General features: G+C 41.0%; 1 protein-coding gene across 8 annotated transcripts in view; it reads left to right on the top strand.

Annotated features, from left to right (window-relative positions):
* Positions 1-27336, top strand: part of POU2F1 (POU class 2 homeobox 1) — a 212383-nt gene extending 185047 nt beyond the window's left edge. For 5 of the 8 annotated variants that reach the window (XM_015461135.3, XM_005203424.5, XM_005203427.5 and 2 more), the window contains 3 exons: positions 13646-13991; positions 14513-14601; positions 16379-16865. In XM_015461135.3, the coding sequence (XP_015316621.2) occupies positions 13646-13991; positions 14513-14601; positions 16379-16689 (746 nt within the window). In that variant the 3' untranslated portion in view covers positions 16690-16865. 8 annotated transcript variants of the gene reach the window in all.
* Positions 27337-27658: the final 322 nt, after the last annotated feature.

The following is a 27658-nucleotide window of genomic DNA, read 5'->3' as shown; positions in this document are numbered from 1 at the left end:
AGATTACAAGAGTCGGATGTCAAATGGATTTTGTTTTCTTCCTCTTGTCAGCTCAACGTCATGTCCTGTTTTAGTTTTATTCCTGTTTGGACCATAACTTTCTTATTATAGCCTCTTTTGCTCTGAAATTTTTATACAGCCTTTCTTTTTTTCTGTTGACGAAAGTAGCTTATTCTTTCACTCATATTATTTATGAAAGTCATTCAATATCTTATAGTTTATCTAATACACTCTACTTTCTTTCTAAAGATTTTCTCCTTGGAGTCCTCATGATTGGTTAATTTAACTTCTTTTCATTGTGTTCCTGAGTTAAATTCAACATTTCTGGTAAACTTTTCTAGAATAGAAGATGAATGATCATGACTGTACTGCTCCAGGAAGATACCTATTCTTATGTGTCTTAAGAACTTGTAAAAATTCCACAGCCCTTAATAATCTCAACTAAACATGCTCTGCCTCAAATTCTTATTCCGAAGTAACATTTCATAATAAACCATGTGCAGCCCCACAGCTATTATCAGTCTCTCCCTGTTCACTCCTCCAGTACCATGGCGGTTACTCGTCTGCTCCGTCTCTGTGGATCTGCCTGTCTCAGACAAATGTAAATGGAGTTGTATAATACATGACCTTCTGCGTCTTGCTTCTTCCATTTAGGATATTTCCAAGGTTTATCCATGTTGCAGAGTAATATTGGAACTTCATTCCTTTTAATGATTGAGTGGTATTTCATTGTATGGATATACCATATTCTGTTTATTATACGAGTTGATGGTCATTTGAGTTACTTACAGTTTGGGGCCATTTTCCATACTGTTGATATGAGTATGCATTTACAAGTTTTACTGGTTATATGTTTTCATTTCTCTAGGGTATATATTTAGGAGTAGAATTGCTGCATTATGCAGCATACCAAAATATTATAAACAACTTATGGCCCCAAAAATTAGGTGACTCAGATGAAATGGACAAATTTTGAGGAAGACAAGAAATACCAAAACTGACTCAACAAGAAATAGAAAACCTTTAAAAGACCTAAAACAAGTAAATGAACCAAAAAGAAATGCCTAAACTCAGATGGCTGTAACAGTGAATTCTATCAGAAATTTGAGCAAGAAGTAAGAGTTACTCTTGAGCAGTCTCCTCCAGAAGATAGACGTGGAACAACTCATTGTATGAAGCCAGTATTACCTTGCTATTAAAGCCAAACAAAGATATCATAAGAAAAAGATTATAAACCCATATCACTCATGAAAATGTACACAGAAGCCCTCAACAAAATCTTAACAAGTCAAATCTAGCAACATATAAAATAGATTATACATGACCAAGGAGTTATCCCAGGAATAAAAAGTTGGCTTAATAATTGAACATAAATTAATGTAACACACCATAGTAATAGAAGACCAAATTCTCATGATCATCTTACCAGATACAGAAAAAGCATTTGACAAAATCCAACACCCATTCATGATTAAAAAAATCTGGAATAGAAGAAGGCTTCCTAAGCTGATAAAGAGCATCAGCTGAAAAACCTACAGCTAACAGCATACTAAATGGGAAGGACTGAATGCTTTCCCCCCTGACATTGGGAACAAAGGAAGAATGTTTGCTCTGACAGATTTCTAATGAGTCTAGTTATAGCCAGCTTAACAATGGAAAATAATTTTAAACATCCAGTTTGAAAGGGGAGAAGTTAAAACTGTCTTTTTTTCTTCATCATCCTATATGTATAAAATTCCCAGGGAGTTCACTCAGCAAAAAAAAAAAAAAAAATTCCTAGAACTCAATAGTAAGGGACTATCTTTCCTGGTGCAATGTATAAGAATCATTGCAAGGGACATGGGTTCAAGCCCTGGTCTAGGAAGATCCCACATGCCTCAGAGCAACGAAGCCTGTGTGCCACAACTACAGAGCCCTCACTCTTAATAGCCCAGGAGCCACAACTACTGAAGCTTGTGCACCACAGCCTGTGCTCTGCAACGAGAGAGGCCACCGCAGTAAGCCTGCCGAACTCAGCCGCAGCTCCTGCCGCCTGTGCACCTCAAGGAGCAGTAGCATCCACTTGCTGCAGCTAGAGAAAGCCCACGCAAAGGAACAAAACTCAGTGCAGCCTAAACACATAGATAAATAAATTTTTAAAACTCAATAATAAGAATATAAGTAACTTGGTTTTTTAAAGGGGCAAAAGATTTTAATATATAATAACATTACATCTAATATACATTATATATAATATACATTATAAAGGACAGAAATGGTATGGACCTAACAGAAGCAGAAGAGATAAAGAAGAGGTGGTAAGAATACACAGAAGAACTATACAAAAAAGATCTTTACGACCCATATAGCCACAATGGTGTGATTACTGACCTAGAACCAGACATCCAGAATGTGAAGTCACGTGGGCCTTAGGAAGCATCACCCTGAACAAAGTTGGTGGAGGTGATGGAATTCCAGTTGAGCTATTTCAAACCCTAAAAGATGATGCTATGAAAGTGCTGTACTCAATATGCCAGCAAATCTGGAAAACTCAGCAGTGGCCACAGGACTGGAAAAGTTTTCATTCCAATCCCAAAGAAAGGTAGTGCCAAAGAATGCTCAAACAACTGCACAATTGCACTCATCTCACATGCTAGCAAAGTAATGCTCAAAATTCTCCAAGCCAGGCTTCAACAGTACATGAACCATGAACTTCCAGATATTCAAGCTGGGCTTAGAAAAGGCAGAGGAACCAGAGATCAAATTGCCAACATCCACTGGATCATCAAAGAAGCAAGAGAGTTCCAGAAAAACATCTACTACTGCTTTACTGACTACACCAAAGCTTTTGACTGTGTGGATCATAACAAACTGTGGAAAATTCTTCACAAGATGGGAATACCAGGCCACCTGACCTGCCTCCTGAGAAATCTGTATGCAGGTCAAGAAGCAAGAGTTAGAACCGGACATGGAACAACAGACTGGTTCCAAATGGGGGAAGGAGTACATCAAAGCTGTATCTTTGTCACCCTGCTTATTTAACTTAAATGCAGAGTACATCATGAGAAATGCTAGACTAGATGAAGCACAAGCTGGAATCAAGATTGCCAGGAGAAATATCAATAACCTCAGATATGCAGATAACACCACACTTATGGCAGAAAGCAAAGAAGAACTAAAGAGCCTCTTGATGAAAGTGAAAGAAGAGAGTGAAAAAGTTGGCTTAAAACTCAATATTCAGAAAACGAAGATCATGGCTTCTGGTCCCACCACTTCATGGCAAATAGATGGGGAAACAGTGGTAACAGTGACAGATTTTATTTTGGGGGGCTCCAAAATCACTGCAGATGGTGACCGCAGCCATGAAATTAAAAGATGCTTGCTCCTTGCAAGAAAAGTTATGACCAACCTAGACAGCATATTAAAAAGCAGAGTCATTACTTTGTCAACAAAGGTCCGTCTAGTCAAAGCTATGGTTTTTTCAGTAGTCATGTATGAATGTGAGATTTGGACTATAAAGAAAGATGAGGGGGCCAGCCTCTGCCGCTGCCCGGGAGCAGCCGGCCCAGAACCTCCTGTGGGCCCATGCGGAGCCCGTGGGCCTGCCTGCGCTGCCCACCACCTCTCAGCCCTTCCGGGCACCGCTGGCCAAGCCCCCCATGCCCCCTGAGATGGTGCACAAGCGGAAGGGGGCCGGGGTCCCCGCCTGCACCCTCTGTAAGCAGCCCTGCGCTCCCCCTCCGCCCCAGGAGGGGCCCCCGCGGAGGCTGGCAGGGACTCGGACTGAGTGGGGGGCGACGACGCCCACTGTCCGGAGGGCCCAGAGCTGCTGGGCAACTGCCACAGGGAGCTGCCCCCCGACGCCCCAGATATCAACCAGCTCCCGCCCTCCATCCTGCTCAAGATATTTTCCAATTTATCTCTGGATGAATGTTGCCTTTCTGCATCATTGGTTTGCAAGTACTCGCGTGGTGACCTTTGTTTAGATTTCCAGTTTTGGAAGCAGCTGGATCTTAGTAGTTGTCAGCAGGTCACTGATGAATTATTGGAAAAAATTGCACCAAGAAGTCAAAATATAATTGAAATCAGCATTTCTGATTGTCGCAGTATGTCTGATACTGGCGTATGTGTTCTAGCATTTAAATGTCGTGGACTTCATAGGTATACAGCTTACAGGTGGAAACAGCTTTCTGACACCTCTATTATTGCAGTTGCCTCTCACTGTCCTTTACTTCAGAAAGTTCATGTAAGCAACCAGGACAAACTGACTGATGAAGGACTCAAAACAGCTGGGGTCGAAATGCAGAGAACTCAAAGATATCGTTTCGGCCAGTGTTACAAGATCTCAGATGAAGCCATGATCGTCATAGCTAAGGGCTGTCTGAAATTACGAAGAATATACATGCAGGAAAACAAATTCTCGACTGACATCATACCGTATTATTGTCTTCCACGCTATTTAGTTCCTCCTGGATCCTTCCGAATTTCACATGCACTGCTTCAATCAGCTCCTGGAGAGCGGATAACATACCTAGGGACCCAGGTCTTACTAGACAAGCAGCCAATCATGAATAGGGGCAGACTTGGCCTTAAATTTTAATTCTTATATTTTTTTGCATTTCAAAGTATAGATATTCATTTTATCTATTAAAAAGTAAAACCCACTAAGTGTACTTGTAGGGACTATTTATCTTACAAAGGAAGGATTATGTAGAAATGAGCCCACCTGCTGGTTTTATTTTCCTTTTCCAGTAATGTTTATATTGTAACTTAAACATTTTTCTGGCTCTAAAAATTAAGTATGCCTTTGTTTTCTAGTGCATATTTCTGTTATTTAAACCTGCTTGTACACATATGAAGAAAACCAATTTGAAACATTTCTGTTTATGCACAAAGTATACCTTAATGGTATCTTGGGCAGAGGGTAAGAACCTCACTTTTACAAGGGAAGTAGAAATGGTGGATTTGCTTACGGAGCTTTAAATTCAGTTCAGTTCAGTCACTCAGTCGTGTCCAACTCTTTGCGACCCCATGAATCGCAGCACGCCAGGCCCCCCTGTCCATCACCAGCTCCCGAAGTTCACTCAGACTCACGTCCATTGGCACAGTGATGCCATCCAGCCATCTCATCCTCTGTCGTCCCCTTCTCCTCCTGCCCCCAATCCCTCCCAGCATCAGAGTCTTTTCCAATGAGTCAACTCTTCACATGAGGTGGCCAAAGTGCTGGAGTTTCAGCTTTAGCGTCATTCCTTCCAAAGAAATCTCAGGGCTGTTCTCCTTCAGAATGGACTGGTTGGATCTCCCTGTAGTCCAGTTCAGTTCAGTCGCTCAGTCCTGTCCGACTCTTTGCGACCCCATGAATCGCAGCACGCCAGGCCTCCCTGTCCATCACCAACTCCCAGAGTTCACTCAGACTCACGTCCATCGAGTCAGTGATGCCATCCAGCCATCTCATCCTCTGTCGTCCCCTTCTCCTCCTGCCTCCAATCCCTCCCAGCATCAGTCTTTTCCAATGAGTCAACTCTTCGCATGAGGTGGCCAAAGTACTGGAGTTTCAGCTTTAGCATCATTCCTTCCAAAGAAATCCCAGGGCTGATCTCCTTCAGAATGGACTGGTTGGATCTCCTTGCAGTCCAAGGGACTCTCAAGAGTCTTCTCCAACACCACAGTTCAAAAGCATCAGTTCTTCGGTGCTCAGCTTTCTTCGCAGTCCAACTCTCACATCCATACATGACCACTGGAAAAACCAAGCCTTGACTAGACGGACCTTTGTTGGCAAAGTAATGTCTCTGCTTTTCAATATGCTATCTAGGTTAGTCATAATTTTTCTTCCAAGGAGTAAGCGTCTTTTAATTTCATGGCTGCAGTCACCATCTGCAGTGATTTTGGATTTATGTAGCTGTAAATTGGGAATTTAGTCTGTATGTCAGAAGGATAAAGCCAATTCTGTCATCAGTTTAAAAGAAAAATAAGATTTTGCTGAAATCTTGTCTAAGTGGCTTTAACACTATTAGAGAACTTAAAAAACTGTTACAATAAATCAAACTGTTTTAGAATAGCAACATAAAGTTAGGGTTAACTGTTTCAGATGTATATTCATGTAAAAATTAGGTTTCGGTATTGGCACTTAGGTAACAAAGGAAAATGTGTATATATATTTGTATTTTAATGAAATACTGGCACCATATAAAATGTTAATTTTTAAATCAGTGGGCCAGAATTTCAGTGTGAATATGGAAAAAGAGATTGTCATTTTATAAACTGCAAGAATAAATATATGTGTTTTAAATACTGAAGTATTCAGTTTTAAATTTTTCTTTCATTTTGAAAACATGCAAGAGCTAAATTAGACTTTTAATTAGTGGTTAATAGCAGTGAATAAATAAACCTGTCTAAAAATTTTAAAAAAAGCTGAGCACTGAAGAATTGATGCTTTTGAACTGTGGTGTTGGAGAAGACTCTTGAGAGTCCCTTGGACTGCAAGGAGATCCAACCAGTCAATCGTAAAGGATATCAGTCCTGAATATACATTGGAAGGACTGATGTTGAAGCTGAAACTCCAGTACTTTGGCCACCTGATGCAAAGAACTGACTCCTTAGAAAAAATCCTGATACTGGGAAAGATTGAAGGTGGGAAGAGAAGGGGATGACAGAGGATGAGATGATTGGATGGCATCACCAACTTGGACATGAGTTTGAGTAAGTTCCAAGAATTGGTGATAGACAGGGAAGCCTTTGCAAGTCCATGGGCTCACAAAGAGTTGGACAGGACTGAGCAACTGAACTGAACTGATACATTATATCAAAGATATAAGAATGACTAATAAGCACATGAAAAGATGTTCAACATTATTACTCAGAGAAATGCTAGTTTAAAATCATAATGAGATACTTCTTAATACGAAATGGTATAATCAGAAAGACCAAAAATAATAGGTCTTGGAGATATGGAGAAACTGGAATCTTCATGCATTGTTGGTGGAAATGTAAAATGATATGGCCACTTTGGAAGATACTTTGGCAGTGTCTTTAAAAGTTAATCATAAATTTACCTTCTACCCAATAGTTCCCCCAAGAGAACAGCAAACATTTCCACAAAAACTTTAACACAATGATCATAGCAGCATTATTCGTAATAATCAAAAACTGGAAACAAGCTATTACCCACCAACTGGTGAATGAATTAAACGTCATGTGGTCTGTCCCTGCAGTGGAATACTTTTAAGACAGAAGGAAGTATTGATTCCTACTACAACATGGATAAGCCTTGAAAACAGCATGCTAACTGAAGGAAGGTAGATGCGAAAGACTACAAATCAAGTGATTCATTTATATTACGTATCTGGGAAAGGTAAATCTACAGATCAAAAAGCAGACGACTGGAGGCTGTTGGTGGGAACAACGCGTGACTGCAGATAGGTACTAGGGACCTTTTTCAGTCATAAACTAGATGGGGGTGATGGCTGTACCACTCTGTCAATATATTAAAAACCATTGAATTTTATACTTAAATTGGGTCAATTTTATGGCATATAAATTGTATCTCTCTAAATCTATTTTTTTTAAAAGATGAGATGGGTGCTTGCCTTGGCAGCGCATGTACTAAAATTATAACAATACAGAGATAGGGATTAACAAATACTAACTACTATATATAAAATCAATAAACAATAGGGATTTACTGTATAGCTCAGGGAACTATATCCAGTATCCTATAGTAACCTGCAATGGAAAAGAATGGAGGGGAATGTATGTATAGATACAGACGTATGTATAACTGAATTACTTTGCTGTACACCTGAGCAATATTTAAACCAACTAAAATCATTTTTAAAAATTTTTTTTTAATTAAAAAAGATGAGATGGGAAGCAAGAGGTTATGCCAAACACTATGTATGCTTGCAGGTAACTTTCTGCTAACCTTGTGAGGTGGATGATGGCATCTTATTTTGTTGTTGAGCACATTGAAGCTCAGCAAACATCAATTCCCTGATCAAAATTGCCCAAGTAATTGAGTTGCTAAGAATATAGATAAAAGATATATGTTGATTAAAATGTGATTTACTGACTGGGAGAAATAATTTGAAGATCTTACTAAGTTATTGTACTCTAGTGCTTATGGGACATTCATGTTGAAGACACTTAGAATGTGACTGGAGGACGCAGGAGTGTACGGTTAGCTGCTCGGTTATCTGGGTCTTTGAGACCCTGTGGACTGTAGCCCATCTTTGTCCATGGAATTTCCCAAGCAAGAATACTGGAGTAGGTTGCAGTTTCCTCCTCTGGGGGATCTTCTCAACCCAGGGATCAAACCTGAGTCCCCTATGTCTCATTGGAGATTGGCATTATTGGATTGCGTCTCTTTGGCAGGCACATTTTTTACCATTGTGCCACCTGGGAAGTGGTTGGAAGATAAAACCAGAAAAAACTACTTTGAATGGTTTCTGGAGTCATTGTCTCTTCAGATCAGATCAGTCGCTGAGTCGTGTCCAACTCTTTGCGACCCCATGAATCGCAGCACGCCAGGCCTCCATCACCAACTCCCAGAGTTCACTCAGACTCACGTCCATCGAGTCAGTGATGCCATCCAGCCATCTCATCCTCTGTCGTCCCCTTCTCCTCCTGCCCCCAGTCCCTCCAAGCATCAGAGTCTCTTCCAATGAGTCAACTCTTCGCATGAGGTGGCCAAAGTACTGGAGTTTCAGCTTTAGCATCATTCCTTCGAAAGAAATCCCAGGGCTGATCTCCTTCAGAATGGACTGGTTGGATCTCCTTGCAGTCCAAGGGACTCTCAAGAGTCTTCTCCAACACCACAGTTCAAAAGCATCAATTCTTCGGCCCTCAGCCTTCTTCACAGTCCAACTCTCACATCCATACACGACCACAGGAAAAACCATAGCCTTGACTAGACAGATCTTTGTTGGCAAAGTAATGTCTCTGCTTTTGAGTATGCTATCTAGGTTGGTCATAACTTTCCTTCCAAGGAGTAAGCGTCTTTTAATTTCATGGCTGCAGTCACCATCTGCAGTGATTTTGGAACCCAGAAAAATAAAGTCTGACACTGTTTCCACTGTTTCCCCATCTATTTCCCATGAAGTGATGGGACCGGATGCCATGATCTTCATTTTCTGAATGTTGAGCTTTAAGCCAACTTTCTCACTCTCCACTTTCACTTTCATCAAGAGGCTTTTTAGTTCCTCTTCACTTTCTGCCATAAGGGTGGTGTCATCTGCATATCTGAGGTTATTGATATTTCTCCCCGCAATCTTGATTCCAGCTTGTGTTTCTTCCAGTCCAGCGTTTCTCATGATGTACTCTGCGTATAAGTTAAATAAGCAGGGTGACAATATACAGCCTTGACGTACTCCTTTTCCTATTTGGAACCAGTCTGTTTGTCCATGTCCAGTTTTAACTGTTGCTTCCTGACCTGCATACAAATTTCTCAAGAAGCAGATCAGGTGTTCTGGTATTCCCATCTCTTTCAGAATTTTCCACAGTTTATTGTAATCCACATAGTCAAAGGCTTTGGCATAATCAATAAAGCAGAAATAGATGTTTTTCTGGAACTCTCTTGCTTTTTCCATGATCCAGCAGATGTTGGCAATTTGATCTTTGGTTCCTCTGCCTTTGTCCCTTAGCTTATCTTAAATTCACTGATGAAATTATTCAGATTTTCTTTGTATACATGTGGGATTTTAAGAAAGTGATGCTGAGTAGTCTAAAAATGGCTCTGGAGAGTGAAGAAAGAGTGAAATAAACGTCAGTTTAAGCTTTTGACCTCAAGATATGGGCGATTTCATCTCAGAACTTTGAAAAGAAAGTAGTGCCCATAAGTGAAATCAAGTTAGATAATGTGAGAAATTGGTCAAGAAAAGATTGAAATTTACTAGCAGCAGAAGAAAAATGAGAAAAGACATTTACCTTCCTACAGAACAGTGTGCACATCTTAGGAAAAGAGTGTCAAAAAGTGGAAAAGTGTATGAATCTGCCACACATAAGAGCCAACATAGCTTCAATAGCCCAGCGACATAAACTGATTTGATAGATTTAGAACTGAATGATGATATTGTGATTAATAATATCCACAAAGATGTAATTTGTACTTATGGACAGCACGAGTGAAGAGGGAATCATCTTATATTTTTGCGAAGGGCAGAAGAGTAAGTAAATCCTCCCTTTTCAGTTAACAGTAAGAAAGGTATGTTTACCTGAATCATTCAGAGACTGCATAGCACTTTCGTGTAACGTGATAGGAAATGGGGACAATAGAGTCAGTACTGAAGTAGATGGGGTCTGATTTCCTCCTAGCTCTGTGATATGTTTGCTATGACCAGTGCATTTTCTTGGCAAAACTCTATTAGTCTTTGCCCTGCTTCACTCCGTATTTCAAGGCCAAATTTTCCTGTAACTCCAGGTGTTTCTTGACTTCCTACTTTTGCATTTGAGTCCCCTATAATGAAAACGACATCTGTTTTGGGTGTTAGTTCTAAAAGGTCTTGTAGGTCTTCATAGAACCATTCAACTTCAGCTTCTTCAGTGTTACTGGTTGGGGATTAGACTTGGATTACTGTGATATTGAATAGTTTGCCTTGGGAACACCCTCTTCCAACAACACAAGAGAAGACTCTACACATGGACATCACCAGATGGTCAACACCGAAATCAGACTGATTATGTTCTTTGCAGCCAAAAATGGAGAAGCTCTATACAGTCAACAAAAACAAGACCGGAAGCTGACTGTGGCTCAGATCATGACCTCCTTATCACCAAATTCAGACTTATATTGAAGAAAATAGGGAAAACCACTAGAACATTCAGGTATGACCTAAATCAAATCCCTTATGACTATACAGTGGAAGTGAGAAATAGATTTAAGGGCCTAGATCTGATAGATAGAGTGCCTGATGAACTATGGAATGAGGTTCGTGACATTGTACAGGAGACAGGGATCAAGACCATCCCCATGGAAAAGAATTGCACAAAAGCAAAATGGCTGTCTGGGGAGGCCTTACAAATAGCTGTGAAAAGAAGAGAAGCAAAAAGCAAAGGAGAAAAGGAAAGATAAAAGCATCTGAATGCAGAGTTCCAAAGAATAGCAAGAAGAGATAAGAAAGCCTTCCTCAGCAATCAATGCAAAGAAATAGAGGAAAACAGCAGAATGGGAAAGATTAGAGATCTCTTCAAGAAAATTAGAGATACCAAGGGAACATTTCATGCAAAGATGGGCTCAATAAAGGACAGAAATGGTATGGACCTAATAGAAGCAGAAGATATTAAGAAGAAGTGGCAAGAATACACAGAAGAATTATACAAAAAAGATCTTCACAACCCAGATAATCACGATAATGTGATCACTGACCTAGAGCCAGACATCCTGGAATGTGAAGTCAAATGGGCCTTAGAAAGCATCACTACAAACAAAGCTAGTGGAGGTGATGGAATTCCAGTTGAGCTATTTCAAATCCTGAAAGATGATGCTGTGAAAGTGCTGCACTCAATATGCCAGCACATTTGGAAAACTCAGCAGTGGCCACAGGACTGGAAAAGGTCAGTTTTCATTCCAATCCCAAAGAAAGGCAATGCCAAAGAATGCTCAAACTACCGCACAATTGCACTCATCTCACACGCTAGTAAAGTAATGCTCAAAATTCTCCAAGCCGGCTTCAGCAATACGTGAACCGTGAACTTCCTGATGTTCAAGCTGGTTTTAGAAAAGGCAGAGGAACCAGAGATCAAATTGCCAACATCCGCTGGATCATGGAAAAAGCAAGAGAGTTCCAGAAAAACATCTATTTCTGTTTTATTGACTATGCCAAAGCCTTTGACTATGTGGATCACAATAAACTGTGGAAAATTCTGAAAGAGATGGGAATACCAGACCACCTGACCTGCCTCTTGAGAAATGTGTATGCAGGTCAGGAAGCAACAGTTAGAACTGGCCATGGAACAACAGACTGGTTCCAAATAGGAAAAGGAGTACGTCAAGGCTGTATATTGTCACCCTGCTTATTTAACTTATACGCAGAGTACATCATGAGAAACGCTGGGCTGGAAGAAGCACAAGCTGGAATCAAGATTGCGGGGAGAAATATCAATAACCTCAGATATGCAGATGACACCACCCTTATGGCAGAAAGTGAAGAGGAACTAAAAAGCCTCTTGATGAAAGTGAAAGTGGAGAGTGAGAAAGTTGGCTTAAAGCTCAACATTCAGAAAATGAAGATCATGGCATCCAGTCCCATCACTTCATGGGAAATAGATGGGGAAACAGTGTCAGATTTTATTTTTTGAGGCTCCAAAATCATGACAGATGGTGACTGCAGCCATGAAATTAAAGACGCTTACTCCTTGGAAGGAAAGTTATGACCAACCTAGATAGCATATTCAAAAGCAGAGACATTACTTTGCCAACAAAGATCTGTCTAGTCAAGGCTATGGTTTTTCCTGTGGTCGTGTATGGATGTGAGAGTTGGACTGTGAAGAAAGCTGAGCACCGAAGAACTGATGCTTTTGAACTGTGGTGTTGGAGAAGACTCTTGAGAGTCCCTTGGACTGCAAGGAGATCCAACCAGTCCATTCTGAAGGAGATCAGCCCTGGGATTTCTTTGGAGGGAATGATGCTAAAGCTGAAACTCCAGTACTTTGGCCACCTCATGCGAAGAGTTGACTCATTGGAAAAGACTCTGATGCTGGGAGGGATTGGGGGCAGGAGGAGAAGGGGACGACAGAGGATGAGATGGCTGGATGGCAATACTGACTCGATGGACGCGAGTCTGAGTTAACTCCGGGAGTTGGTGATGGACAGGGAGGCCTGGCGTGCTGGGAATCATGGGGTCGCAAAGAGTCGGACACGACTGAGCGACTGAACTGAACTGAACTGTGATATGTGAAAGAAACGTTTCTTCACAGTAAAATGATGAGAGTTGAATTCTAGGTGTTCTTAGTACAGGTCAGAAAAAGGCTTCAGCATAGGTTTTAAAAGAACAAAACTGACTAAATTTTTAATACAGCTGTGAATAGAGAAGAGCGTATTCTATAGCTTAGTGACAGATTTTATCACAGAGAAAGTTTTTATATAGATCTTTTTTCTAATATGTTTATGGGTTTGAAATATTTATTTTGATTTGTGTAGTTCTTATATCATTTCTGAAGTCTTTTATACTTCTAGACATATGCCTTTAGTTATTTTTGTACTATTTCTGTAAATGTTATTAATATTTATTTTAGAAAAATATACATCTTTTTCTTGATTTCATTACTTTGTTTTGATTTTTCTAAAGAGACTAAGCAGATTTCTAAATGAAAATGCTTTTCAGAAGCTTGGATTTTTTTCTTATACTTATCTTCTCCAGAGCAGTTGTGTTCTATAGTTAGAGCTTCTGTGATTTTTTTTTTTTTTTAATAGGAAATTGGAATTGAAAAGCCATGTTCTCTGTTTCAGGGTTACTTTATTACTGTCGCCTCTTAAAGTAGGATTCATGGCTTTGGTTCTTACAATGTTTGTTTTTGTGGTTAATTTCCATAGAAACACTGAACGAGTTTAATAGAAAAAGACATGTTACTGGATGGTAGATGATGCAGCTGAATCTAGAGTATGGCTGAATAAAGCAACCATCCTTCCAAAAACTGTTCCAGAAGGTCACTGTCCGGTGTGATTCTCTCTCAGGCACTACAGATACCACCGCCAACAACACTGCAACCGTGATTTCCACGGCGCCTCCGGCCCCCTCGGCGGTCACCTCCCCCGCCCTGAGCCCCTCCCCTTCCGCCTCAGCCGCCACCTCCGAGGCGTCCAGCGCCAGCGAGACCAGCACCACACAGACCACCTCTGCTCCTCTGTCCTCTCCTCTTGGGACCAGCCAGGTGATGGTGACAGCATCAGGGTTGCAAACAGCAGCAGCTGCCGCCCTCCAAGGAGCTGCCCAGTTGCCAGCAAATGCCAGTCTCGCTGCCATGGCTGCTGCTGCAGGACTAAACCCAGGCCTGATGGCACCCTCACAGTTTGCAGCTGGGTAAGGTGCTTTCTTACCTGTTTACATCTGAGAAACAACTCGGAGGTCATCCCTAGAGTTACTCATAGGGAATACTTTTCAACACTATCTTAAATGCAAAACAGAAAACCTTTAAAGCCATAATCTCTTTGAAATAGGTTGCTCTGTAGTAGCACAGGGACATTGATTGAGGTTGGACTAGAGTTTATATCATCAAAAAAATAAGAATTAGTTGTAAATATATTCTATTCTCTGTCATTTTTTTCTCTTGCTTTGGAAAAAAGAGAACAGAGTAACTCAGAGAGTCAAAATGACTGTAAGTTTTACATTTTGTGTGGACCATAACCGTGCTTTGCTTTGTATAAGTGAGCATCAAGGAAAGCAGTAACTTGGAAGCACCATGTAAAGAGTATAAAAAGAATAACACATGTTCCCGTATACTTCCCACCTGTATTTTCCTTTTTCTTGTCCCCTTGGGTATGTTGTCAGATTGACACATGTGTCTGCGTTGTAGTAATGTCTCTGCTCTTCTGGTCTTTCAGAGGTGCCTTACTCAGTCTCAATCCGGGAACCCTTGGTGGTGCTCTCAGCCCAGCTCTGATGAGCAACAGTACACTGGCAACTATTCAAGGTCAGTAGAATTGTTTCCCTTACTTGAGCTTTCTCTTTCTTTTCTTAGATGGAGGAAGTCTGCTTTGCTAGAGATGAAAGTGACATGAAGAGATAGTTGAATTGATAATGCTGACTACCCTGAGGACCAGGAATGTGTTCCTATAAAAAGCTTTGTAAGAAAAATATAGGTGTCAGTTTGTAAGAATAGGAAATATGCTTAGTGTGGTGTATTAAGAAACCAGGATGGTACTTGCCTGGCGATCCAGCGGATAAAACTGCGCTTCCACCACAGGGGACGCGGGTTCCATCCCTGGTCAGGGAACTAACATCCTGCCGGCTGCACAGGGTGGCAGAAAACCAGAAAAAGAAACCGGCACTTTTATGCTACTATTTATCTTCTTACAATATAGGCTTGGAGGTATTTCTTCCTAAATTTATCTAAATAGTCATCCAAGAACCATCCCCAGGCAAGCTTAACCAAGTAAAACTCCCCGGTCCCCATCCTCACCCTCAAGAGCCATGTACTGGAAGGCTCTGTAACAAATTAATGTTGGAGGGCAGCATGCAGCCTACAGGAGTACTTCTAATTCTTGTTGGGTTCTGCCATCTATATTTCCTCATCATTATAGAGCTTAGATTCTCTTGGATTTTAACATCTCTTTCCCAAGCCCAGATGTGTCCCTTTTGGCCTTAGCATGCTATCCAGTCTAAAATGAGTCTAAGTCCACTCATTCTATATATTGAAGAGGCTGCTTTGTTTAGTATTTGAGCTTCATGTTTGAAGATGCTTGCTGTTATGTGACTCAAGGAAACACTTTGAGACATCACTATACTAATCTCAGAATTTTTTCTTAAAATAATTCGTGCTTAAATGAGAGTTCTTGGAGCCAAAAACAGTTTTTAAACTGCTAAACTTCATTTAGGATTAGTGTTTCATGGATGATATCTCTACAGTATACTGTGGGCAGTTAGTTCCAAACAAATCCAAAATACCACCTAGATTACCTTACATTATATTGACTTTCTCATTGACTAAATCATATGTGAAATTGCTTCCTGGTTAGATCTGTAAAGCTTTTGTTATAAAATGATTTCTTTTTGGAGTAAGATTTGTGGTAAATCACTTTTTCTCTTGCATTACAATGTGTCTCTGGTCTGTGGTGATGCTAAAAAGACACAGCTGAGTACCGAACTGGACTATGCCCCTAAGCCTGGGGTCTCAGAGAATGCCAAGCTGCACCCGGACTCACTGTTCTGTACTCATTGTGTGATCGTGTCCAAAGTCAGGGACATTCCCTCAGTTCCTCTTGCTTTTTTTAATTATGTAAGAAATCAAAATTTTAATGCCACTAGGAAAAACCCTCAGATATACATGTGAGGGTGTGATTATATGGGTGAGGGGATTGTTGGGGGTTTTCAGATACAGGAAAAAATAGTCTTTTGAATGGAGTTACTTTAGTCAGTAATTTTCATTAAATCAAAATTATTGGATTTAACAAATATTTCTGGGTAGATGAAATAAGTTGAGATTTCAAGGTAAAAATATAACTCTGATTCTCTTCTCTCCTATCCTGTTCATGCTCATTAGAGTTTTCAGTCCTCTAGGCTCTTTTAAAATTATAAGTAATCTTTGGTTGGTAAATTATAGCACTGTGATTAAGGGGAAAAATTCAGCTAAGGGATAAACTTTTTTCATCGGGGTTGTAGGAGCGCTTAGGACGTTTGATGCGTTCTTGGTCTTCTCCAGGCTGGTACTAACACTCTCCTTCCTGCCTGTTCCGGGGGTTTGTCTGTAGCTCTTGCTTCTGGTGGCTCTCTGCCAATAACGTCACTGGACGCGACTGGGAACCTGGTATTCGCCAACGCAGGAGGAGCCCCCAACATCGTGACCGCCCCTCTCTTCCTGACCCCTCAGAACCTCTCTCTGCTCACCAGCAATCCAGTTAGCTTGGTCTCTGCCGCTGCAACCTCTGCAGGGAATTCTGGACCTGTAGCCAGCCTTCATGCCACCTCCACCTCAGCTGAGTCTATCCAGAACTCTCTCTTCACTGTGGCCTCTGCCAGCGGGGCTGCCTCCACCACCACCACCGCCTCCAAGGCGCAGTGAGCTGGGCCGCGCGGCGCTGCTGGCAGAGACTGAAACATGTGATGGACTTCCTGTTGCCATGTTGCGAGGGCAAGGGAGAGGAGGGAGAGAAGAGAGAAAACACACGGCGGAAAAAAGAGATGGAGATGGGACAGCAAATTTGCCTAATTTTTTAATAAAACACTGTCTTTTCAGGATTGCTTCATGGATTGGAGAACTTTCTAACCAAAAATTTAAAAAAAAAAAAAAAAGGCAGAAACAAAAAGTCAAAAACAAACAAAAAAATAAGTGAAAGGACTACTTATCATTTCCAGCAGTCATGATGACGAGTTAAGGTGGGTTACCAATTCCGACATAGGAAGGGGATTTCTTGTTTGTCTAAATTTCTTTTTCTTTAAAAAAAATCATTTCTATGGGTCTGTTGTACAGGCCATTAAGTCATAACAAGGTGTTTATAATCATATCAATTGTGTTGGGGGTTCCTTTCTTAACTGGTACAATTTAGGCAGGCCTGTATTACTGTATCTCTATTGTTATTGTTGTTATTGTTTTATATATATATATATATATATATAGTTTGGACATGTTTATCTCTCGCTCCTGGATCCTGTTTCAGCGAGCTCCCACACTGTGGGGTGGGAGGGCTTTAGGGTGAGGGGGGACTTACGCTCTTAACTGCGGGGAATGTTCTTGCCGGTTTCCTTATCCTTGATGACTCTTACAGAGGTGCTAGAAAATTATTTTCTTTTGCCACTTATGCAAGAGGCTTGGTGCAGAAGCTGAAGGCAGTGTGTGCAAACACTCCCACTCCACACACGCCCCCTCCCCCGCATCAGGTGGTGCCTTTGGAGCACTTTTGTGTAGGAAGGAATTCCTGCTGAACTGTAGCTCTCACTCACCCCAGATCATTGACCTGAGGCCCAGATCCTGTGGTGCCACAGTGCTGCTTTCTGCTACTTTGAATGGAAACGGCTGTGCATGTTGCAGGGCAGGATTTGGTTCCAAAGAGCAAAGACTACTGCAGACACCTGACTTGGTGGTTCTCCTGATTTCTTATCTCCTGAAATGCTCCTACTGTCGGTGTGTTTGTTTTGTTTTTTCCACTTTGTGGAAGTTTTTCATCCAAACTTCCTTTAACTTACTTGGCAAAGAAGAAAATGAAACTGGGAACCTTTTCCCTTCTTTTGTTTATTGAAGGAACTCTACTAGACTGTTTTTCATTGGTTTGGATCACCCAAAGAGGTGTGATGAGAAGAGTGTGAGGTTACCACGTTTTCCTCCAGCCACAGACTTCCTTTTCAGTAGATGGCTTATCGGTTCCTCTAACCCTGATACTCTCCTTGGTTCTCTGACTGGAGAAGGCACTAATTAGCCAGATATGGGATCTGTTGAACCTTTGAAAGACTTTGAGCAGGAACTTTGTACACACCTCACGTGTCTTCTTGGTTTGTTAGTGATGCTCCTGCTAGGTAGGTCTAAATGGCAATACACATCTCTTTATTCATTGTAGAAGGCAGTTAGCTTCTATAATTGTTTTCAGGGTGTTTCTAGACGATGTCAATGAGCCCATGAAAAGGAAATGTTTATGGAAGGAGATGAATAGGAATGGTTTCCCTTCTCCAGGAAGGGTAACCTGGAGATTGGATTTCCCTTTTTGTCAGTGTTCTGTTATTATAGTATCTGTATCCAAAAAAATTCCCAAAGACTGGATCGCTGCAATGCAGCTCATTTGAGCTCCCTTCTTATTGGAATTAAAGGTTCCCGCCTGGCATCTGTGGGTGCTTGTGTACATCTCCAGTGGTTCCATGACTGCACTTTTTTCCCCTTCCAAGCTTGGGGCTGAGAGAGAGCTTACAGGTGATTTTTCTTCTTCTTGCTCTGCTTGTGTCCACGAGGGAGCTTGAATTCTGTGTATTTGTCTCAGTGTTGGGAAAGGCAGTGATACAGACACAGTGTGTGTTTTTGTTTGTGATCATTCAAGTTGGAGACAGGCATATTAATATTAAAAGGCCAGAAACGTTTTAGTTCCCTTGTTAATTTTTCTTCTGTTTCTTTTGTCTTCCCATTTTATTTCACAAAGTACCCTTCACCTTCCTAAAATCCCTCTAAAATCAGTGAACTGCAAGCAGGGAAACGATAACAAATGTCCATCCACCGTTATTATGTGTGGTATGTTTTTTTAATGTTGTTTTTTTTTTAACTAAGCTTGAACCAAAGTCAATTTTTAGCAAGCTGCTGTACTAATGGACTAGTTTATATCGTGCAGTTCAGACACATTGAGGAGATAGATGCTACTGACAATTTCTTTTTTTCATTTGTCTTTATTAATTTTATATAAAAGTTGCTGCTTGTTTTAATCTTTTATGTTGGTAAATTGTAATATCCTCTGGGCAGACATTAACTTGATTTTTTAAGTAGTTTATGTAGTTTGGTGTGTAAATAGAATGGCAGTGTCAGTTACTAATTGTTCTCCTCTTCATCCCTCTGTTTCTCTGATGTAGTTGAATTTAACCTTTTCCTGAGTTGACGTCTCTAATTTTAGTCTGTGCAGATGATTTTAGGGCTGTCAGTTATACTGTAGCTGCCCACAGGGATGGTCCCTCCCTTGGGAGTGGTAGGTTAGGAGGAAGGATTCAGGGAGGAAAATGCTGATACCCACCAGACTGGGTTAGAGGTTGTAGCATTCATTTCCCAAATCGCTACCAAAGGAAGTGTTGAGTCCCAAGGGACTCAAGCCCAGTGGATTAGGAGGAGGAGCAAGGAAAGGCCGTGTGTGTTTGTTTCCCCGTGTGGCTCAGAAATACTCCCTCTCTGAAATAAGATCACCAATAGACTTTCATATTAAGAAAAAGATACTAAGCTTTAAGTGTCAGTACAATGGTCTTCTATTCCCTGCCCTGTCTGTAGTCTCTAATCAGTTTGGGATAAAGGGATTCTGCCTTTGTGTGGGTATGAGTGTGGATCACTTTGTGAGGATAAACTTAAAACCAGCATAAAAACCTGTGTTCGAAAGAAGAAATATATCCTTTAGACAAAGGTAACTCTTAGAATTTTTCTTTTATTCTCTTATTTAAGAAACAAGTTGTGAAATGTATACATGAAACACTAAAACAGCTTGTTGATGGGTGTTTAACTTAAAATTGAATCCCCGTCATCATCCCTAGATTGTCTACTGACCATATTGCTTGATGACTCAGCCTTTAGTCCTTTTTTACTTTGTATCATCTTTTTTATCATCTCAAGAAATGCTTTGAATCTCCTAAGCTAAGGTACTCAGACTTAACTTTTAGCCACCTTATATGGGAGAGTCTGGAAATTAAGGAGTCCATTTGGCCAAAAAGAAATGTTTGGTAGAGTTTCTGCGCTTCTAAGAGAAAAGACCAGGTAGGTCATCACAGTTCATTGTGGTCCTTCTTTGTTTTCCCCTTAATCTTTATCCAGGTTTTATTTTATTCCTGAATTTGGTTAACACATATTAAGCCAAAGACTAATTCCAAATGCATTTATAGTGATACTATATTTGCCCATGGTAATGGGCCCTGCCTGGGGAGTGATGAATGTAATTGCCTCAATCCTGCTTATCACAGGCAGGGCAGTTTGGTTATAAACTTTCTTTGTACCCTGTATAAATCTAAAGGACAGAGGAGAAAGACCTAGAAAAGGGCTTCTCAGAAGAACAGTATTATTGTTCTTGAGTTAAGAAATATGTTGAGTGCTATGTTAGTTTAAATGTTTCTGAAGTTATATAGGCAGTCTTTTAGAATTAAAAAAAAAAATTGTTCCTATCCATTTATGACTTGATATAAAACATACTTTCTTTTATTTATTTGTTAAGAAAGATCAATACCATCCCAGTTTGCCCAACTTATTACTAGAGAAACGGAACCAAAGGCATCCAACTTTGATTTTGTTTAGGGCCATACTGATTTGTACTTCATGGTAGCATTATTAGAAATTAGCATTTTCTAAAAGGGAAAATAAGATTAATTAAAAGATTTTTAGTGAGATTATCTTGCCAATTTATTCTACACAGTTCATCCATCGTCGGGAAGAAAAGCACATATACCTCTCTCTTACGTTATTTTGTTCTATTACCCCTCATTTATTTGGTGGGAGAGAAGGTGGGAGAGAACCGTGTCTATATATTATGCAGAAGCACAGATACTTGCTTGACACAATATTTAAATTCAGCCCAATCTTTAACGTTAAATTTTCTATTTAAATTGCTGGGAAAGCTGGATACGTTTGCAAATACAGGAAATTAATGTAGATTTTTAAAGTTGTAGATCCTGATAGTAAACATTGCAATTAGTATATAATAAACACTTGGCTTACAAAATAAACTCTTTGTAGTTCATAGTCTAAAGTTGTTCCCAAACCATATCACCCTCACAAAACTTTTACCAAGAGAAAAGTGAAATCATTACAATAGGAAGAAACGAGAGAGAATGGACAGGGAGCTGACTCAAATGGGCAAGAATTGATGGATTCAGTTGATCATAACCATTGCGAGTTCCTTTTTGTATGTGTGTGTGAAAAGCATTTAGTTTAATTGCAGCCCTGGCCATCTATGCACACAGTACAAATATGAACTTGGACAAAAATAGGATAAATAAATTGCTTTCACCATTAAAAACTAATACTAATCCTGTTCTACCATATACTTTTCTTAATCTAAAGAACTTAAATGGGACACCCCTGAAATTTTCAGTAAGATATTTGAAAGGATCCAGCCAGAGGGCAGGGAATATGTCTTTTCTCAGTTTTCCAGTTTATACCCAGATTTCCATATGATTTGTGAAGTTGCTTTCTTCTGAACATCCTTATTCATGAAGCAGTTCCATGTGTAGGCTCTTCTACCCTCAGCCTTTGCTTAAAGCAGTAAACATTCGTGGATTTTATGTTATTCTGTAATCTGGATCTCCTTTCCTCTCTTCCTTTTCACTTTGAATGGTGATACCTTAATCCGTGAGGATAATGCTGGTGGGTAACAGCTAGCTTCTGGCACCTTCATAAAATACCTCAGCATAGCTTAGCATTGTTACAGAGCTGGTTTAAACTAAAAACCAAATAAATAAAAAGGAAAAACTTTATAAATAGTGGAAATAATTCTAGCTGTAGCATTTAGTGGAACTAATGTTTATTATGATTGATAAACATGACTGATGCTATATGTATTTGGGATCCTGTTTATAGGTTACAGTTTATAGGGTTAGGGAGGGGTGGGGGGAAGAGAAGAAGGTGATTATGTTAGAAGGAAAACATTGCATTGCGTGTGTGTGTGTGTGTGTGTGTGTTTCCTTATCTCTGTCTTGCCAAAGGAAACTTGATCATCCCTGTGTTTGGGTTTGGGGTTTGGCCTCTCTAAGGTCTGGGCTGCAGTGCAGTGTGTGGTGGCTTGCAGGTTACACATTCATTATCCAGTTCAGGGTCCTCGAGGCATTTCCATCCCTTCCTATGGCTGCCTGGGCCCCCCAGACCCTGCCAGGCTCTTCTGATGATTCATTACCTCTCATGTAGCAAGAGCTTAAGAGAAGGATTAATGTGTGAATGTTGGGGTATGTAGTTGAGAAATAGAGACAGAATTAGACAACACCCTTTAATTTGGAGAGGAAAAGAGAAATGAGTGGTTGATGCATCTTAGGAAATTAAAGTAAAACATTTTTTTGTCACCCTCTGTCACATTATTGAATGTTGTGCAGGTAGCACAGCAGTTTAAAACCTCACTTCCTTTTCTCATATAAAGGCGAATTCTGTCTTGACCAAAAATGCAAACAGAAGAAAACCAGATCAAGAAGTTGAAAGCCAACCAGCTCACCCGACACGTGTGATGGTGTGACCTTTAGAGACCGGTTAGTGAGACTGCCGAAAGTATTGTTCTTGGTGGGCTGCCTTGAATGAGAAATGATGTGGTTTAGGAACAGTTAAGAGCCCTTTCTGGCCAGAGTGTGGGACAGACTTTCTTGGCTTCCCAAGTTCAGATATAGACTCTGTGTCCAGAAAGGCTATTTTTCAGTAGGTGACCCTTCTCACAGAACCTAAGTGGGGTTCCGTTTGGATACCAAAGACACTGCATTGTTTATTCTTATGTTTTCCACACAAGCAGCAGAAATAAGGAGAAAAAGCTGAAATTTGGAAAAAGCTTTACATTTGTCTCTCTACTTTTCCTCTCCCCTCTCTTCTTCCGCCTCTATAATCTCCACTTTTGAAGGAAGTCTTGTTGGTCATCCTAGCTTTGGGAAAGAGATTTATTTAGTTTCACTCTGCTGGTTCTGTAAAGATGCATAGAGTTGCTCAGTGTGGCAGTGATATTCTTGGAATTGCTGGGAAATTTAGAGAGAGTGTGGCAAAAGATAGGAGTAGGAGTCTTTTATTTCCCTTTATCCAACACTTACAGTGAGAACAAGTACCACCAGTGTGAGTTCAGATGCTATTTAGTTGTTCTGTCACTCGTAAAGAATAAGCATTTTTAAGAGCAAGAGTACATGAAGACCCGAAAGACCTTCTTTTATTCTTCCGTAGAGCTGTATTGTTACAGAATGTTTCTACGTATGGGCTCTGGAGACTTGAGTAATTCATTGTTTGGGTTTACTATTGATAAGACACAGAAAATGGGAGAGGGAAAAGAAATTTATTGTTCTTCATATTCTATCAAAAAATGATCAGGTTGCAGAACTTTATGACAGCTTTACCAGTAATCCTATTCTGGCATTATATAAAAGTGATATTAATATTATGTGACTTTTCAAAGTACTAGATAGGTCAGGAAGCAGGTAACAGGACTATTAAAGATAACATCACTTGAAACAGTTGTGGGAAGACAGACCATACGTGACAGACCTCCGCTGTCGCGGAAGCGAAGCTCCGAGGGTGGGCAGGGCAGGGCCGGTCCCGTAATGATCCTTTCTGACCCTGAATCAGCCCATTCTGTACAGGACCGCGCCACCCAGGGTCACCTTCTAGTTCAAACCCAGGACACTGTCAGAAGGTTCAGACCCCAAAACTAATTTTCTATAAAAAAAAGCAAGCAAAACATTGAAGTGTGATGCAAAGTTCCCCCGAGCTTGGTTTGTTTACTTGTTCATCATTGTTTTGAGCCAGCCACAACCTCACAAAAGCAGCTTAAGGCTTCTTTCGTGACTTGGCAGTGACATCGAGCTCTCTCGCGTGATATAAGAAGTCTGCAGGCAGACAGTTGGGTACAGTGTTGTTTCCAGGATAAGACATCCAAACACTTCTTTAAAATTGGGATCTCCTTTGAATTGAAAAGGGCAGAGCCAAGGGGAGAGAAGACTCTGTGCTCCTACCTGGTCCCAAAGGGTCTCTAAGTCTGAACAATAGCACAGGAAGGGAAAGCACTTTGAGAAGCAGAATGACAGTCCTGTTAGGAAAGGCTGTGGTTGTAGGCAGCTGGAGGTGCCTACAATCAGAACGTCTTTGGTTCTGATCCTACACGTTCTCCGTAAGGCGTAGACTTTCTGAGAGGAGAGTGGACCAGCCTGGTTGTGTTTAAAACTGCAAACAGTTCAGAGTGGGAGAAGGAGAGAGCCTAAGACTTTGTTGTAACATTGGCTTTTGAGAGCGTAAATAGTGTGTCTCCCCTGAGTGCAGGTAAAAGGGAGAGACCGACTTCTTCCAGCTTCTTACCTTTGCTTGAGGGGGCCTGTGTGCATTGCTCAGTCCACAGGAGGTTTCATTCCAAGGAAATGCCCTCCCCTACATTAGACTGTAGTTCAGTCCCTGCAGCTGTGGTGATAGCAGAAACGAGGTGAGTAAGTGTGGGGGGTTTCTGCCCACCACAAATCCAGGAGCTATTGTATACCTCATTTCTAACTCGTGACTGAGTAACATGCTTTAACTTTCTCTAACCCCTACAGAGTTGCCAAGTCTGCCCTCCCTCTTCTGAGTAATGTTGAACTCTGGCCTATAGCATCATGGGACCTGTAGCCTAGGGTGGGACTTCCCAAAGCCTCTGAACGTTGCTGCTTTAAAAGCTACTGCAAGCTGAGGGCAAATTGCAATCGTCTCTTTCTTTTTGTTGCAAGGGGTCTTCCCAGGACTCTTTAACATCTGTTCCCCGCCACCCTGCCCTTAGGGGCTGGCCAGCCCTCCCCACACCCCCAGCCCCCACCACATCTCTGACTGCTGGCCACACATCACCTCCTGTACTTGCCTTCTCCCTGGTAGGGAGAGGTCATCCCCTTCCCCTGTGAGGCCTCAGGGTTCTGCTTATTTTCAGGACTTTGGGTGGAAGGGAAGACACACCAAAGGCTCCTTTAACCTGACTGCTGCATATACATTTCACTTTTTTCCTTTGACATGACCAAAAAAAATCCAAATATTTAAGTTTTTATTATTATTAATATTATTATTATTATTTGACAATCTTATATCCATTGGGCTGTCTAGAAGCTGCATCTCCAGCCCTTCACCTTTTCTTTGAATGTAGTTCCCAACCTTCAATTCCCACCCCCGATGTTGAAAAAAAAAAAGCTTTGCCAGGTCTTACTACTGCTGCTATAAGCCAGGGGAGGGTGGTTTCTTTGTGTTGTTTTGCTTCATTTTTAAAATTTCCAGCCAAAACCAAAGATTTTCTAATGATTGTATAAACTCAAAACAAACAAAAAAACCAAAGAAAAGGGAAGTCTTCAGCATCAATCCAGTCTGTGGCGTCCTGGCATTTAAGAGGAGGGGGCCGGGGCGGGGAGGTGGGGCCTCTGACGGTATTGGAAGGGCAGGGGGTCTGTTTTCCACGTTCCAGGTTTACAGAGGCAGATGCTCAGTAGCCTTGACTCTTGCCAGCTTGTGAACATGCCATGGAATAAATTGGCATTTCAGATTTTCCAAAACAGTGGACTGAAGCCCATCACCATGATAACACACCCTATAGTTACCACGGTGATCCACCCCTACAACAGTCGTGGTCACCACGGGGGTTTAGCAGAGGGACTAGGATGGTTGGGGTGCTGCTGGGCACCCATGGACTCCACAGAGTGGGGGAAATTGAAGACACTGGTGCAGGATTGGCTGCTCTGCTGGGTGCTTTAACCTCTGGGGCGGTGCTGGCGGGTGAATACACGCCAAGTTGCCCTTCTGAGCCTTTTCTCTCTTTTCCTTTACTGGAACTGCTTGGAAGTGGCTGTCCTGTTTGTGAGAAAACATGCAGAATGATTATCGAGCTTTCCATTTCTCCTCATTGTAACTTGTTTCCTTTTGCAGCACCACTGTGCGACTATGCAGTGTATTTCACAACCTTTTGTGCTAGGTAGATGCCTGTGACTTTTTAACTTGGGGGGTGGGGGGTTGCAAATGAAGGAACTTTTTACATGGATCTTTTTAATCTCAGTTGATTGGGGAAGGGGGGGATTTGGTTTTAGGGTCATACAAGCTCTATCCCAAAGCAAAATCCAAATGTTAATAATATTAGCCTGATGCAGATACCAAAGATAATTTCTTTCCTGCAGAACCTTAGACTTGTGTATTAAGTACGATTACCCAGCACTTGCATTAGTCTAACCTCAGTAATTCCAAAGCTTAGATGTATATTTTGGTATATTTCTGGGATATTAAAAAAAAAAAGTCATTTCTTGTTTCAGTGTAATGCTCTTAAAGTCATAGCATGAAAATAACTGTCCTATTCTTAGTAGTTTGAATAATAGTATTTTTGTATGTTTGGGGTGTGTCTCTGTATGTATTAACATAACAGTTTTCACTGCCTAGGTGTTCATAATAAAAAAGAAAACAAAAAAGTTCTGAGTGTACATAATATTCAGTAATAAACTTCCACTGGGTTCAATTTGGATTGAATATTTGCTGATTACCAATCCCAACTGGGATTCCATTTTGTTTTAAGAAGACAGTGATCATGTTTTTCTAAAGCTGTTTTCTTTCTCTCTGTCTTTAAATATCTTAACTTTACCACCTTTCTCTTTTCTTGCCTTTTTTTTTTTTTAATATTGATTCAGGGGTGTTTTTCCACTGTTGTCAAGGGAGGAATACAAGGGGAAATTGACTCCTTGGTCTCCCCAAACTTTTTGTTTTATGTACTTAACTTTAAAATGTGAGTTTGAGTTCTCTTTTGTGGAAACTTAAGATGTGGTGTAAATGATTTTTTTCCAAAATTGTCCAGCAACTTTAATGAGGCAGTGACAATTCATAAGTAGTTTATTGGGAGTCCTTCTACATTTCTGCTTAGATAACTACAGTCTGGGTGGCTATCGTATAGCCTCACTGTCCCAGCATACCTAGTTAGCCATTTCCCCTCTGATAGGAATATTTCATAAGAATCAACTGATAACTTGGAGTTCAGGACCTCATTATCTGGGCCCTTGGGAAACACTTTTTCTTGGTTTTGAAAACCCGAAACACAAGCAACTTCTCTTTTGGGGGAATTAGCTGGTACCTCCTGAGGCCTGAGGAGGTGGTGGGGAACATGAGCGGTGCTGTCTCTTTAAAAGTGCCCTTTATAGGATCCCCTTCCTGAGGCTGCCTGCAGGGGCTCTATAGGCTTGGGAAAGCTTGTGTAGGTGACAGTGAATCAGAATGAAATGGTAGATTTTGTGTAGATGCATTTGTCTGCTGTAATTTTTTATATATATTAAACTTACTGTAACTGTACAGTTCATTTCTGTTGTAAAACATCATTAAACCATTTTCCAAGTGTTTTCATATTGTTTGAGTTTCTCTGAAGTTGTCGTATTGGTATTCTGGATGCTTCACGTATTCCCACACTACTCCCCTAAGCCTTCCAACTTCTTTTTTCCAGCAGGTGCTCTCAGGAGCCCCAGGGTCCCTGTAAGCACGCTGGCTCCTCCCCCACCCTCACCCGCCTCTTGCACACTTCCCCTTCTGCTCCATGGGGCCCTGTGGCCACCACCGTGCTCCCTCCCCAGGCCCTAGTGGTTTTCCGGGACCCTGAGTCTGGAGGCAGTGGTCTCCTTCAGGCCTGAGGACTTTGTGTGATCAAACACACAAGCCCTTGATTGACCTG

The sequence above is a fragment of the Bos taurus genome, chromosome 3, assembly GCF_002263795.3.
Source record: "Bos taurus isolate L1 Dominette 01449 registration number 42190680 breed Hereford chromosome 3, ARS-UCD2.0, whole genome shotgun sequence".
NCBI lineage: Eukaryota > Metazoa > Chordata > Mammalia > Artiodactyla > Bovidae > Bos > Bos taurus.
The sequence above is the reverse complement of the archived record's forward strand: the minus strand, read 5'-3'. Positions and strand labels throughout refer to the sequence as shown.